General features: G+C 47.7%; 1 protein-coding gene across 1 annotated transcript; it reads right to left on the minus strand.

Annotated features, from left to right (window-relative positions):
* Positions 1 to 10419: 10419 nt before the first annotated feature.
* On the minus strand, positions 10420 to 13387 carry LOC144487215 (zona pellucida sperm-binding protein 3-like). The gene is made up of 8 exons (XM_078205288.1): positions 12986 to 13387; positions 11888 to 12003; positions 11697 to 11800; positions 11428 to 11605; positions 11216 to 11342; positions 11047 to 11135; positions 10842 to 10963; positions 10420 to 10556 (listed from the first exon to the last, which is right to left on the minus strand). The coding sequence occupies exons 1-8, from the start codon at positions 13385 to 13387 to the stop codon at positions 10420 to 10422; spliced, it is 1275 nt and encodes a 424-aa protein (XP_078061414.1).
* Between the last annotated feature and the right edge of the window lie 223 nt (positions 13388 to 13610).

The raw sequence follows: 13610 nt of genomic DNA on the forward strand, positions 1-13610 counted from the left end.
GAGCAGCAGGATCAGCAAGAAAGGGACAAATGGAGTTAAAATATAATGTATTGTTTCTACTGCTCCCCATATCCTTGAAAGAAGAAAGCTGTCTAACACGTAACAAAACCAAGGCGCGTTAAACAGTATATATTCACTGGTTAAAATAAAGTACCAGAAAGTATTTTTCAATAAGAACAGCACCGTCACGCTTCCCACAACTGTAGTCACCGTTCTCTCTGTGCAATATTTTACTTTCAGCTTCTGGCAACAGATTGCCACAAATCGATCAAAGGTAAAAGCAACTGTGTCCCAGACTGAACAGTCAGTTATTGCATAAAGCAGGACGCCGTGTATATTACACAATTTAATGTTCTGTACAAAAAGGAAGTGTGCGGCGTAAGCAATGGGAATCTGTCTGAGTATCACATCAACTGTAATAACCAGTAGATCTGCCGCTGCCATGGACACCAGGTATCGAGCGACACATTTAGAGAGACCACATCGTCCTTGAGATAGGACCACAATCGTCACTAAGTTCACTGTAAGGGAGTTTGCAAAAGAAAAAGCAGCAGTATTCAATGAGAGTTCAGTCTGAAATTAGAATTTTCATTACTGCATATATTTTTTTCTTTGAGAGAGTTTCTCCTGTTGGAGACAGGCTTTGCAAAAGCAGCAATGGACTGTGAAATAAAGAACTGAACAGGATCAAACTATCTTTAATAGATACAAAATCTGAGTTCTTAAAGTTAGTGTATTTATTAGTGTCACAAATACACTTGTATTCACACTGCAATGAAGTTACTGTGAAAAATCCCCTAGTCGCCATAGTTCGGCACCTGTTCGGGTACACTGAGGGAGAATTTAGCACGGCCAATGCACCCTAACCAGCACGTCTTTCAGAATCTGCTGCAAACCTTGAGAAATGTGATTCCTGAGATGGGGGATTGCTGCTCCATCTTGTAGAAAATAACAAGCTATTGTTTGTGAAAGCAACAATCACCCAAACTTGGAAAGAACTGAAAGCTGTGCAGAATTGGGCTTTAACTGTAATAGATAGCAGGCTGCTGTTGCCTGGGAGGGCGATATGGGGCGTGGATATTCCTGTGATCACTGCTCACCGATTGTTAGAAGAAAGTGCACAAATGTGGAAACAATACGGGTTCACAGTCCAGTTCAGCGCTGGGACATCAAACTCTCCTACCCACACTGCATTGAGAAAGAGCTTGTCCAGGGAACAGCTTTGCCGAGGCAGATTGTTCAGGGGAGATTAAAGTTGGCATTATTGGAAGAAGAACATAGAAATCTCGGTATCCTTACCAACCGTGCCACATGAGGCAACATCCATGGACAACTTATCTAATTCCTCTGTGAAAAATGACAGGGTATTTTGCTACACTTTTCCACTAACTCAGTAAGGTGAAACAGGAGCTACTTCTGGATGCAGTGCCCTGTGTGATGATGCATGCACAATTCCAGTCACATTTTCCTCCATCGTGTTGTTTGCAATGGTGTTTGCAGCGTTCCTCTAAATGCTTCTTAAATGTTGTGAAGGGGAGAGGGAGGGGGCTGGCTAAGATGCTCTGTCAGAGAGTCGGTGCAAACTCGATGGTCTCCTTCTGCACTGTCGGGATTCTATGTTCAACTCTGTGTCTGCGTATTTATCACCATTCTGTCACATTGCTGCTCTACATCTGAAAATGTGTGCAGAATAAAGAATTGGAAATGCAAAAAAAAGTCTCGAAAACATATCTGAGTTAATAGCAACATGCAGTTTTACATCAGGCATTGTGTCCAAACGATGTGTTAAACTATCAAAGCTTGCTGTGTTCTGGTAAAGCAGGCATCAGAATTTATCAACCCCATGGAATTGAAGGGAGTGTGTTCGCATGGGTTGAAAACTGGCTGTCACATAGAAAACAGAGTTGGAATAAATGGGTCCTTGTCAGAGAGGAAAGATATAACCAGTGGAGTACCGCAGGGATCAGTTCTTGGCCCACAATTGTTCACTATTTGCATTAATGACCTGGAGGAAGGAACAGAATGTGAGGTGTCTAAATTAGCGGATAAGATAGGTGGAAGGGCAGGTTGTGATGAGGAGATGGTGATTCTGCAGCAGGATAGAGATAGATTGGGTGACTGGGCAAAAGGCGTTTCATGTGGGGAAGTGTGAGGTCATGCACTTCAGTAGGAGGAATGAAAAGGCAGATTGGAGAGAGACTGCAGGCGAGAGAAGTACAGAGGGATCTGGGTGTTGTAGTGCATGAATCAAAAAGCTAGCAGGCAGGCTCAACAAGTAGTTAAGGCAAATGGCATTTTGGCCATTATTGCAAAGGGGTTGGAGTTTAAAAATAGGGAGGATGTGTTACAATTGTACAGGGTGTTGGGGAGGCCTCACCTGGAATACTACATACAATTCTGGTCACCTTTCCTAAAAAAAGGAGAGTGAGTAACCTTAAAAGGCAGTCCAAAAGGAGATTCACCAGGCTAAATTCTTGGGATCAGAAGTTTGTCTTATCAAGCGAGATTAAGTATTCTGGGCCTCTATTCCTTGGGAGTTTGGAAGAGTGAGGGTGACCCTTATTCAAATATACAAGATGCTGAGGGGGCTTCACAGGGGAGATAGTGAGATGTTTTCACTCGTAGGAGAATCTGGAGCAAGGTGACATAGCTCCAAGATAAAGGGCTGGCCATTTAAAACAGTGTAGAAATTCCTTCTGAGAGAATGGAATTCTCTGCCCCAAAGTGGGGGGAGGAGACTGGATCTGAACACCTAGAAACTTGAAGCTCTCGAGCATTCCCACTTGACTCCTGTTGATGTAGACAGGGGCATGTCCTCCACTACACTTCTTGAAGTCGATGACTCTCTCCTCAGTTTTACTGACATGGAGAGATTGCTGTCACCAATTCTCTTCCCTGCGCTCTCATGGTTTGAGCTCTAACCCCCTACAGCAGCGTCATTAGCAAATGTCAAAATGGAGTCATTTGGGGGGTGGGAGAGAGAAATTTTGTCACAGCTGTAGGTATAAGGAGTATAGAATTCCAACAATGCAGAAGGAGTCCATTCAAAGAACATTACAGCACAGGAACAGGCCCTTCGGCCCTCCAAGCCTGCACCGACTATGCTGCCCGAGTGAACTAAAACCCCCTACCCTTTCGGGGACCATATCCCTTTATTCCCATCCTAGTCATGTATTTGTCAAGACCCCCCTTAGAAGTCACTCCCGTATCCGCTTCCACTACTTCCCCCGGCAGTGAGTTCCAGGCCCTCACTACTCTGTAAAAAATCTGCCTCATACATGTCCTTTAAACCTTGCCCCTCGCACCTTAAACCTGTGTCCCCGAATAACTGACTCTGCCACCCTGGGAAAAAGCTTCTGACTATCCACACTATCCAGGCTTCTCAATCTTGTAGACTTCTATCAGGTCGCCCCTCAACCTCTGTCGTTCCAGTGAGAACAAACCAAGTTTCTCCAACTTCTCCTCGTAGCTAATGCCCTCCATAACAGGCAAAATCCTGGTAAATCTTTTCTGTACCCTCTCCAAAGCCTCCACATCCTTCTAGTAGTGTGGCAACCAGAATTTAACATTATATTCCAAGTGCGGCCTAACTCAGTGATGCGCTACTCAAACACGAGGCCTGAAGCTCGGTAAATGAAAGGCTTTTATTTACTGTAATGAAGCTGCCAGTAATTATATACACTATCCCAGACTGAAGGGGTCCCGGCCAGAGCAGGGACTCTTATACCTCTCCCAGGAGGCGGAGGCCAACTGGGATGTGCCACAACACTACAGTACAAAGGTGTAACAACCCCACCCTAACCCCAACAGCAACAATAGCACAATCCAACAGTAACATATGTACATCCTTGTAGTACTGGCCAGCCCCTGGCTCAGCACTATCCAGTGGGAACCAACGATGGTTCACCACACTAAGGTTCTATAAAGCTGCAACATGACTTGCCAATTTTTAAACTCAATGCCCTGGCCTATGAAGGCAAGCATGCCGTATGCCTTCTTGACTTTCTCCACCTGCATTGCCACTTTCAGTGACCAGAGTACCTGTACACCCAGATCCCTTTGCCCATCAATGTTTCTGCCATTTACTGTATATTTCCTATCTGTATTAGATCTTCCAAAATGCATTACCTCACATTCAGCCCATCAGGCTTGCACTGACAACAATCCCACCCAGGCCCTAACCCCAGAACCTTGCATATTTACCCTGTTACAGGCAGGGGGGCCAAGAGGCAATTTAGCATGGCCAGTCAACCAAAACCACACGCCATTGGACTGTGGGAGAATGTGCAAACTCCACACACACTCTCACCTGAGGCCAGAATTGAATCTGGCACCATGAGGCACATTGCTAACCACTGTGCCACCATGCTGCCTGAGTAAAGTAAGGGGCTGAGGACACAGCCTTCTAAGGCACCAGTGTTGCTGTCTCTCCTTGTTGGCTTAATGGTAGGGCTGTGGGAGCCTTGTGAAACAGACAGGGGTGCCTGGGAGGATTAGGTGTGACATTGAAAGTTCATTAAAAATCACAAGGGGGAAATAGGCAAGGCAAGGTCTTTTCCCCCAGAGTAGGAGCAACCTTTCCCCACAGAGGGTGGAGTGTATGGAATGAGCTACCACGGGAGATGGGTACTGTCACTGTCTGTGTGGAGTTTGCACATTCTCCTCGTGTCTGCGTGGGTTTCCTCCGGGTGCTCCGGTTTCCTCCCACAGTCCACAGATGTGCGTGTTAGGTTGATTGGCCAGGTTAAAAATTGCCCCCAAGAGTCCTGGGATGCGTAGGTTAGAGGGATTAGAGGGTAAAATATGTGGGGGTAGGGCCTGGGTGGGATTGTGGTCGGTGCAGACTAGATGGGCCGAATGGCCTCCTTCTGCACTGTAGGGTTTCTATGTTTCTTTCTAATTACAACATTTCAAAGACATGTGACAGGTACGTGGATGGGAAAGGTTTAGAGGGATATGGGACAAACACTGGTCCATCGACAACCAGGTTTCCTAAACTGAACTAGTCCCATTTGCAAGTTGGGCTGAAGAGCCTGTTTGTTGTATATCTGTCTGATACCAGAGTCAGCCTATAGGGCGTTGATCTGATCCATTGGTTGGGAGATTGCTTAGTGTTGTCCTGCAGGCTGCTTCCACTGTGAGGCATGCAGACAGTGCTCACACCAGAAGAATTGCTAGATTTGTAAATCTCACATTGAGCACAGTGCTAATGTCACACAGCAATGGGCCGTGTGAAGGGACTGTGGATGGACACTTGAACCAAAGCTGTAATGGGCAGATGTATCTGTGGCAGGGAGATTGGGGAGGATGAGGCCAGGTAGTTTTCTCCCTCAACATGTCACAGACAGTCCAGCAGATATGTCCAATAGGACTCAGTAAGAGTTTTAACAACACCAGCTTAAAAGTCCAGGTTTATTTGGTAGCAAATGCCATCAGCTTTCGGAGCGCTGCTCCTTCGTCAGATGGAGTGGAAATGTGCTCTCAAACAGGGCACAGAGACACAAAATCAAGTTACAGAATACTGATTAGAATGCGAATCCCTACAGCCAGCCAGGTCTTAAAGATACAGACAGACAATGTGGGTGGAGGGAGCATTAAGCACAGGTTAAAAAGAGATGTGTATCGTCTCCAGACAGGACAGCCTGCAAGTCCAGGAGGCAAGCTGTGGGGGTTACTGATAATGTGACATAAATCCAACATCCTGGTTTAGGCCGTTCTCATGTGTGCGGAACTTGGGTATCAGTTTCTGCTCAGCCACTCTGTGCTGTCGTGTGTCATGAAGGCCACCTTGGAGAACGCTTACCCGAAGATCAGAGGCCGAATGCCCGTGACTGCTGAAGTGCTCCCCCACAGGAAGAGAACAGTCTTGCCTGGTGATTGTCGAGTGGTGTTCATTCAACCGTTGTCGTAGTGTCTGCATGGTTTCCCCAATGTACCATGCCTCGGGACATCCTTTCCTGCAGCATATAGGGTAGACAACGTTGGCTGAGTTGTAAGAGTAGGTACCGTGTACCTGGTAGATGGTGTTCTCACGTGAGATGATGGCATCTGTGTCGATGATCCGGCACATCTAAGTGGAGAGGATTTCCAAGAAGATCGCGCATATCGACATAGACATCAAGTTTCTACAAACATGCAAGAAAGCAGACAAGATACCGAAAGGACTACGGATCAACAACCCACTCAGGTCAACCTATAACACAGACTACGCTGAGAGACTTGGCAGTCGCACCTCTCTCACCCTCCTCAAATACCTCAAACACCAGCTCTACAGCAAACGCCACAGCCTGGAAACCAAGATAGAGTCCATATTGTCAACTTGCACTCAGGACGCAAACCAGCTGCGGAACTCTGCCAAGCAGACGAGACAAAGGAACTACACCATCTACATGCACACCGAGAACAGGAAACTTGAGAAACTCGGCATCACCACCAGCAGCAACCAAGCCTCCCCCGGTACCACAGTTGAAAACAGTACCACTGCAGGGAAGTCTATTGTCAACTTGTCAGACTACTCACTTCAGCCAGATGAAATCGAAGTTCTCAGCCGAGGGCTCAACTTTTGCCCCACTATCAAAATAGACCCCAGTCTCGCAGCGGACACTGAGGAATTCATCAGGCGAATGAGGCTGCAGGAGTTCTTCCACAAACCCCAAGAGGCCAACAGCAAACACAATGAGACAGCCAATGAACCGGAACAGCAGACAGAGAGATCCGCAGTGCAACCGAAGAGGAAAGAGTCAAATTGGACTCCTCCGGAAGGCCGCTGCCCTCGACTTGACATGTCCAAGCCATCAGGAGGTGCATCAACACCAAATTCATCAGCCGCACTCACAAGACAGCACCGAACATCACCCAAGCACAACGCAACGCCATCCACGCTCTCAAGACCAACCGCAACATTATCAAACCAGCAGACAAAGGAGGGGCCATCGGCATACTGAACAGAAAGGATGACTGCAAAGGAGTGTACCGACAACTGAACAACGAGGAACACTACAGACAGTTACCCACAGATCCGACCAAAGAACACACCTGTCAACTCAACACTGATCAAAACCTTTGAGACGGACCTTCGAAGCACCCTCCGTGCTCTCGACGCGTTGGAGATCTCTACTGCCCCCAAAGATACACAAGGCAAACACACCCGGCCGTCCCATCGTTTCAGGCAATGGAACCCTGTGCGAGAACCTCTCCGGCTATGTCGAAGGCATCTTGAAACCCATTTATACAAAGAACCCCCAGCTTTTGTTGCAACACTTGGATGTGCGTTGAGTTTGTGTAGGAGCAGTTGAACCAGGAGCACTCCTCGTCACAATGGATGTCTCGGCACTCTACACCAGCATCCCCCACGATGATGGCATTGCTGCAACTGCCTCAGTACTCAATGCTGTCAACTGCCAGTTTCCAGATGCAATTTTACAACTCATCCGCTTCATCCTGGACCACAAGATCTTCACCTTCAACAACCAGTTCTTCATCCAGACACACAGAACAGCCATGGGGACCAAATTCGCACCTCAATATGCCAACATCTTCATGCACCGGTTCAAACAAGACTTCTTCACCGCACAGGACCTGCAACCGATGCTATACACTAGATACATCGATGACATTATCTTCCTTTGGAGTCATGGTGAACAATCACTGAAACAACTCTATGACGACATCAACAAGCTCCATCCCACCATCAGACTCACCATGGACTACTCTCTGGAATCTGTTGCATTCTTGGACACACGCATCTCCATTAAGGACGGTCACCTCAGCACCTCACTGTACCGCAAGCCCACGGATAACCTCATGCTCCACTTCTCCAGCTTCCACCCTAAACACGTTAAAGAAGCCATCCTCTACGGACAAGCCCTCCGAATACACAGGATCTGCTCGGATGAGGAGGATCGCAACAGACACCTCCAGACGCTGAAAGATGCCCTCATAAGAATAGGATATGGCACTCGACTCCTCGATGGACAGTTGCGACGTGCCAGTGAAAAACCACACCGACCTCCTCAGAAGACAAACACGGGACACGGTGGACAGAGTACCCTTCGTCGTCCAGTACTTCCCCGGAACGGAGAAGCTACGGCATCTCCTCCGGAGCCTTCAACATGTCATTGATGAAGACGAACATCTCGCCGAGGCCGTCCCCACACCTTTCCTTCAAACAACCGCACAACCTCAAACAGACCATTGTCCACAGCAAACTACCCATCCTGCAGGCTAACAGTGACCACGACACCACACAACCCTGCCACCACACAACCCTGCCACAGCAACCTCTGCAAAACATGCCGGATCATCGACATAGATGCCATCATCTCACGTGAGAACACCATCTACCAGGCACATGGTACCTACTCTTGCAACTCAGCCAACATTGTCGACCTGATACGCTGCAGGAAAGGATGTCCCAAGGCATGGTATATTGGGAAAATCATGCAGACGCTGCGACAACGGATGAATGAACACCACTCAACAATCACCAGGCAAGACTGTTCTCTTCCTGTGGGGGAGCACTTCAGCAGTCATGGGCATCCAGCCTCAGATCTTCAGGTAAGCGTTCTCCAAGGCGGCCTTCACAACACACGACAGCACAGAGTCACTGAGCAGAAACTGATAGCCAAGTTCTGCACACATGAGGACAGCCCAAACCAGGATGTTGGATTTACGTCACATTATCAGTAACCCCCACAGCTTGCCTCCTGGACTTGCAGGCTGTCCTGTCTGGAGACAATACACATGTCTTTAACCTGTGCTTAAATCTCCCTCCACCCACATTGTCTGTATCTTTAAGACCTGGCTGGTTGTAGGGATTCACATTCTAATCAGTATTCTGTAACTTAATTTTGTGTCTCTGTGCACTGTTTGAGAGCACATTTCCACTCCATCTAACGAAGGAGCAGCGCTCCAAAAGCTTATAGAACAGTACAGCACAGAACAGGCCCTTCGGCCCACGATGTTGTGCCGAGCATTATCTGAAACCAAGATCAAGCTATCCCACTCCCCATCATCCTGGTGTGCTCCATGTGCCTATCCAATAACCGCTTAAATGTTCCTAAAGTGTCTGACTCCACTATCACTGCAGGCAGTCCATTCCACACCCCAACCACTGTGTAAAAAACCTACCTCTGATATCCTTCTTATATCTCCCACCATGAACACTATAGTTATGCCCCTTAGTAATAGCTCCATCCACCCGAGGAAATAGTCTTTGAACGTTCACTCTATCTATCCCCTTCATCATTTTATAAACCACTATTAAGTCTCCCCTCAGCCTCCTCCACTCCAGAGAGAACAGCCCGAGCCCCCTCAACCTTTCCTCACAAGACCTACCCTCCAAACCAAGCAGCATCCTGGTAAATCTCCTCTGCACTCTTTCCAGCGCTTCCACATCCTTCTTATAGTGAGGTGACCAGAACTGCACACAATATTCCAAATGTGGTCTCACCAAGGTCCTGTACAGTTGCAGCATAACCCCACGGCTCTTAAACTCCAACCCCCTGTTAATAAAAGCTAACACACTATAGGCCTTCTTCACAGCTCTATCCACCCGAGTGGCAACCTTTAGAGATCTGTGGATATAGACCCCAAGATATCTCTCTTCCTCCAGTCTTCAGAACCCGACCTTTGACCCTGTATTCAACATTTAAATTAGTCCTACCAAAATGAATCAACTCACATTTATCAGGGTTAAACTCCATTTGCCATTTTTCAGCCCAGCTTTGCATCCTATCTATGTCTCTTTGCAGCCTACAACAGCCCTTCACCTCATCCACTACTCCACCAATCTTGGTGTCATCAGCAAATTTACTGATCCACCATTCAGCCCCCTCCTCTAAGTCATTAATAAAAATCACAAAGAGCAGAGGTATTTGCTACCAAATAAACCTGTTGGACTTTAAGCTGGTGTTGTTAAAACTCTTACTGTGTTCACCCCAGTCCAACGCCGGCACCTACACAATAGGACTCAGCCAGCTTGACCAGTAGAACATTCTCCCAGGTCAATTCCTCATCTCTGTTCACTCAGTGAAAGTGATGCAGAGTTAGGCAGCCAGGGAGGACAGCTGCTTTAGTGATCTGCCCCTCTCCATGGGGTGAACGTCACCATTGGAGAGAAGGAGGCAGCACCAGGAAACAGCCACAGCAGCCAGGCTCAGCCCCACAAGGACATCCCCAGACCTGATCACACCCCCTCCCCCAAACTTGGCTCTGAAACAGGCAGAAAACCAGCAGCAGCCCCATCAAATCCAGAGAGTTAGTGTTTCTCTCTCAACCCTCAGTAAACCAATCATTCAGCAGGCCCAGTTCTGGGCTGGGACTGGCTCACCCCAGCCATTAGTTCCATGAAGCCATCAAACTAACATGGAGGATGCATTGACCAATCAGCTCCCAGACACTGGAAACAAGCACAGTTCTTTATTGATCATTTGATGACTGGTTGAACAGAGTTTGTTTGTGTTTCCTGTACAGGAACAAGGTGATCAATGAAGCAGAGATCAGAGAGACAGCTGTCACAGTCAGGGTCACAATCAGGACCACCTCAGACTCCACACCTACAAAGCAATGAGAAACCAATGGTTACTGAAGCTACCACTGAGGGGGAAATGGAAACCAGCAGTCAGCCAACTCACCCCCTGGAGACCTCTCCTGTATCTTTCCCTCAGCCTCATTCAGGGAGGCTGTTGCCAGGTTGGTCCCATCAGTATCCAGAATGAGCAGGGGTCCAAGTGAGGCCTCAGCCTCCCACTTCAATCCAGCTTCACTCTCTGCAATATCAACCATTCCAGTTAGAGAGGGGAAAGGGGGAAGCTCCCACATCTAGAGGATCAATGTCCTACCAGCTTCAACTACAAGATCTCTCCTTCCTCTGGATCCAAATCCCAAATCCCTTGTGGCCCCACAGTTCCCCACATGGCAACAGGCACAAATGTCAAAGCTCGATTCCTCCAATGGGGTCCAGCTAAACAAGAGAAATCAGTCAACCAGGTTGTGCATCACTTCTCCACACAAACACATCCCTGAGGGAGAGAGGGGGAAACTTACACATTCTGCATCTTCAGCAAAGTACAAGCTTTGTTCCTGGAATCTCTCCGATCCACTGGAACAACTTTCAGGTGACAGGTGATAAAAATCTGAGGGACACATTCAACACAAGTGGTTATTTAGTGACTCCCTCCCAACATGGAGACCCCAATGAGCAGCTTCCTCTTACCAAGGAACGCTCATCTCCAAAGAAACGGAAGGCATCCAGGTCAAAGCGGAGCTTGTCCGGCTCCCGCTCATCTCCTGGCAACACAAAGGTTGAAAAGGAGTCCTCAGCTTTGCTGTCCAGGAGGCAGCTGAAGAAAGATGGAAAAAGGGACAAGAAGTGAATCCAGAGAAGCCATTGAGATGGGAGCAGCTGGAGAAAGCAGAGCTCCTTACCCATTGTAGTCAATGATGCTGTATCTCGGGCTGGAGTCCTTGTCTGGCCTCAATGTCGCTACACAGCGGTCAATGTAGAGCTTCAGGACCATGTGGTTGCTCATTGAAACAGAGGCCTCAATGTGAATGAGCTCACCCAGGTAGTAGACAGTCGAAGTGCGCTCTGTAAGCCAGTCACCTGAAGTACAAGAGGACAAGGGTTGGAGACAGTGGGTGTAACTCCCAGTGAGTGAGGACAGGAAATCACTCCCCATCCACCCATCACATACCATTCATTAGGCGCAGAGAGAATGACAGATGCCCTTCTCCAGACCTGGTGGAGCTGAATGGGATCCAGGTGGGCTTGATGGGGTTACTGCTCACATTGCCCTTCCTGGAAAGACAGTGCAGGCATTTTAGGACAAGGTCAGAGGTCACTAGCAGCTGGAGATCTTATTGACAATCGAGTAAAGATTCTCACCTAAAATAACGACACTCAATGGGAACGACCACTCCATTGGTTCTCACAATAACAGATCCATGATACTCTGGGCTGTGGCTCAGGTGGGTGCTGTAGATCAGGAAATCTCCAGTCATCTGAAAGACAGCAGCTTAAGGAATGAAAAACTGATCTGAAATGAGAATGTTCTACACTGGGGTTAACAATGAACTCATCTCATTAAAACAATTCTTCAGCAGGATTGACAGGGTCAGTGTGAAGAGGCTGCTTCTCCCAAGCTGGAGTGTGTTAGCAGGGAGTCTTCTCAAGTCAGGGGTCAGTCATTTAGGATTTATGTGACGACGAATTTCCTTCAGCAGCTGATGAATCTTTGGAATTCTCTCCAGCCCCAGAGGGCTGGGAATGGTCACTCAGAGGATATTCAGGACAGAGGCATTTATTTTTGGCCATTGAGGGAATCATGTTGTGAGGACAGGAACATGGAGGCTGTGGGAAGCTCAGTCTTGATCTTAATGACTGGGGAACAGGCAGAAGGGCCTTATCTGGTTAGCAGTGTTGCTATGCAACCTCATCCCTTCCTGCAAGGAGAGATGATTAGCACAAGACCAGAATCAATTAACAGGGAAGTGGTTCAATGAAAGCTTCAGTTAACAGGAAAATGAGCCACAAGTTGTCAGTAATCTGGAGCATGGAAATAGAACAGTTTGGAATCAGAACCCCATTTATTCCAATGACTGGGAAAGTGGGAAGTGTGGAGTTCTTATTTCGTCCAATCCATCTCAAATCCCATTTCATTCAGACTCAACCCATTTGGACTAAATTGGACTGAAACTCAACCCTCAGTTGAGTTGATCTGAATGAGGGGAAATCAAACTGTAAAAATCTTCAAACTAGGAACAGCTTGGAGGAAGCAAAGAGAAGCTTCCAGAACAATGGGGTTGGAGAGACTCAGACCAGAGAAAGTAAAGTACAATCCTGAATAGAAAGCTAGTTTGGGGTTTATAAAGCAGGAGACAGCTATCTCCTCAATATCAATGACATCTCACCCAGTGCTGGAGTGAAGAGTGGGGAACAACCTACAGCCCCAGCTCAGAGGCAGAGTTTGAGGATTCACATTACCTGCAATCTGCTGCCACACTCATGGAGTCCATAGTCAAAGAGGACAGTGTGGTTCTGAGAGTAGATCCTGGTTGGCCGACAACCTGCTGTCCCCAGGGTCAGATCAGCAGCTTTAACCAGGTGCCTGGTTCCAAATAAATCCAGCTGGACCCTGAGCAGCAGCTTGTCCTCTCCACACTGCACCCTCACACTCTGCACTGGAGACACACCTTGACCCTCAGACACACGGAAATGGGAATCAAAGGGAGGCCCAGGAGGAGGGAATGTCTGAGGCCTAGGGGTGGCTTTGACTATTATCCATGGAAACCTGTGGCCTGGAAACTGTTGCCAAGTATCAGAGCAACAAACAGCTCCAACTAACACAAGCACTGGGAAGAAACCCCTCACTCCAAAATCCCCCATCATCCCAAACAACTGAACCATCCCTTCAGGCACCAAGCGACACCTTTTATACACACAGCCCACACTCAGCTGACAGCAATTATTCCAGAATCAATAACAACAATTGAACCAATTACCCAACTCTTTCGATAGCTCTTTCGGCACCAATCAAGTAAACGAACTCAAATTAACTTAGGGACAAAGTAAAAGGGGCGGCTCCCCAAAAGGAAGGGGGGAACAGCCC

This window comes from Mustelus asterias, unplaced genomic scaffold (genome assembly GCF_964213995.1).
Source record: "Mustelus asterias unplaced genomic scaffold, sMusAst1.hap1.1 HAP1_SCAFFOLD_650, whole genome shotgun sequence".
NCBI lineage: Eukaryota > Metazoa > Chordata > Chondrichthyes > Carcharhiniformes > Triakidae > Mustelus > Mustelus asterias.

Excerpts from the sequence above, each read along its gene's own strand:
- LOC144487215 (XM_078205288.1), bottom strand. The coding sequence starts at position 13,387 with ATGGGGGATTTTGGAGTGAGGGGTTTCTTCCCAGTGCTTGTGTTAGTT. Across the intron at positions 11,801-11,887 it reads ATTGAGTGTCGTTATTTTAG|GAAGGGCAATGTGAGCAGTA; the intron begins GTGAGAATCTTT and ends CTGTCTTTCCAG. Across the intron at positions 11,136-11,215 it reads TTGGAGATGAGCGTTCCTTG|ATTTTTATCACCTGTCACCT; the intron begins GTAAGAGGAAGC and ends TGTGTCCCTCAG.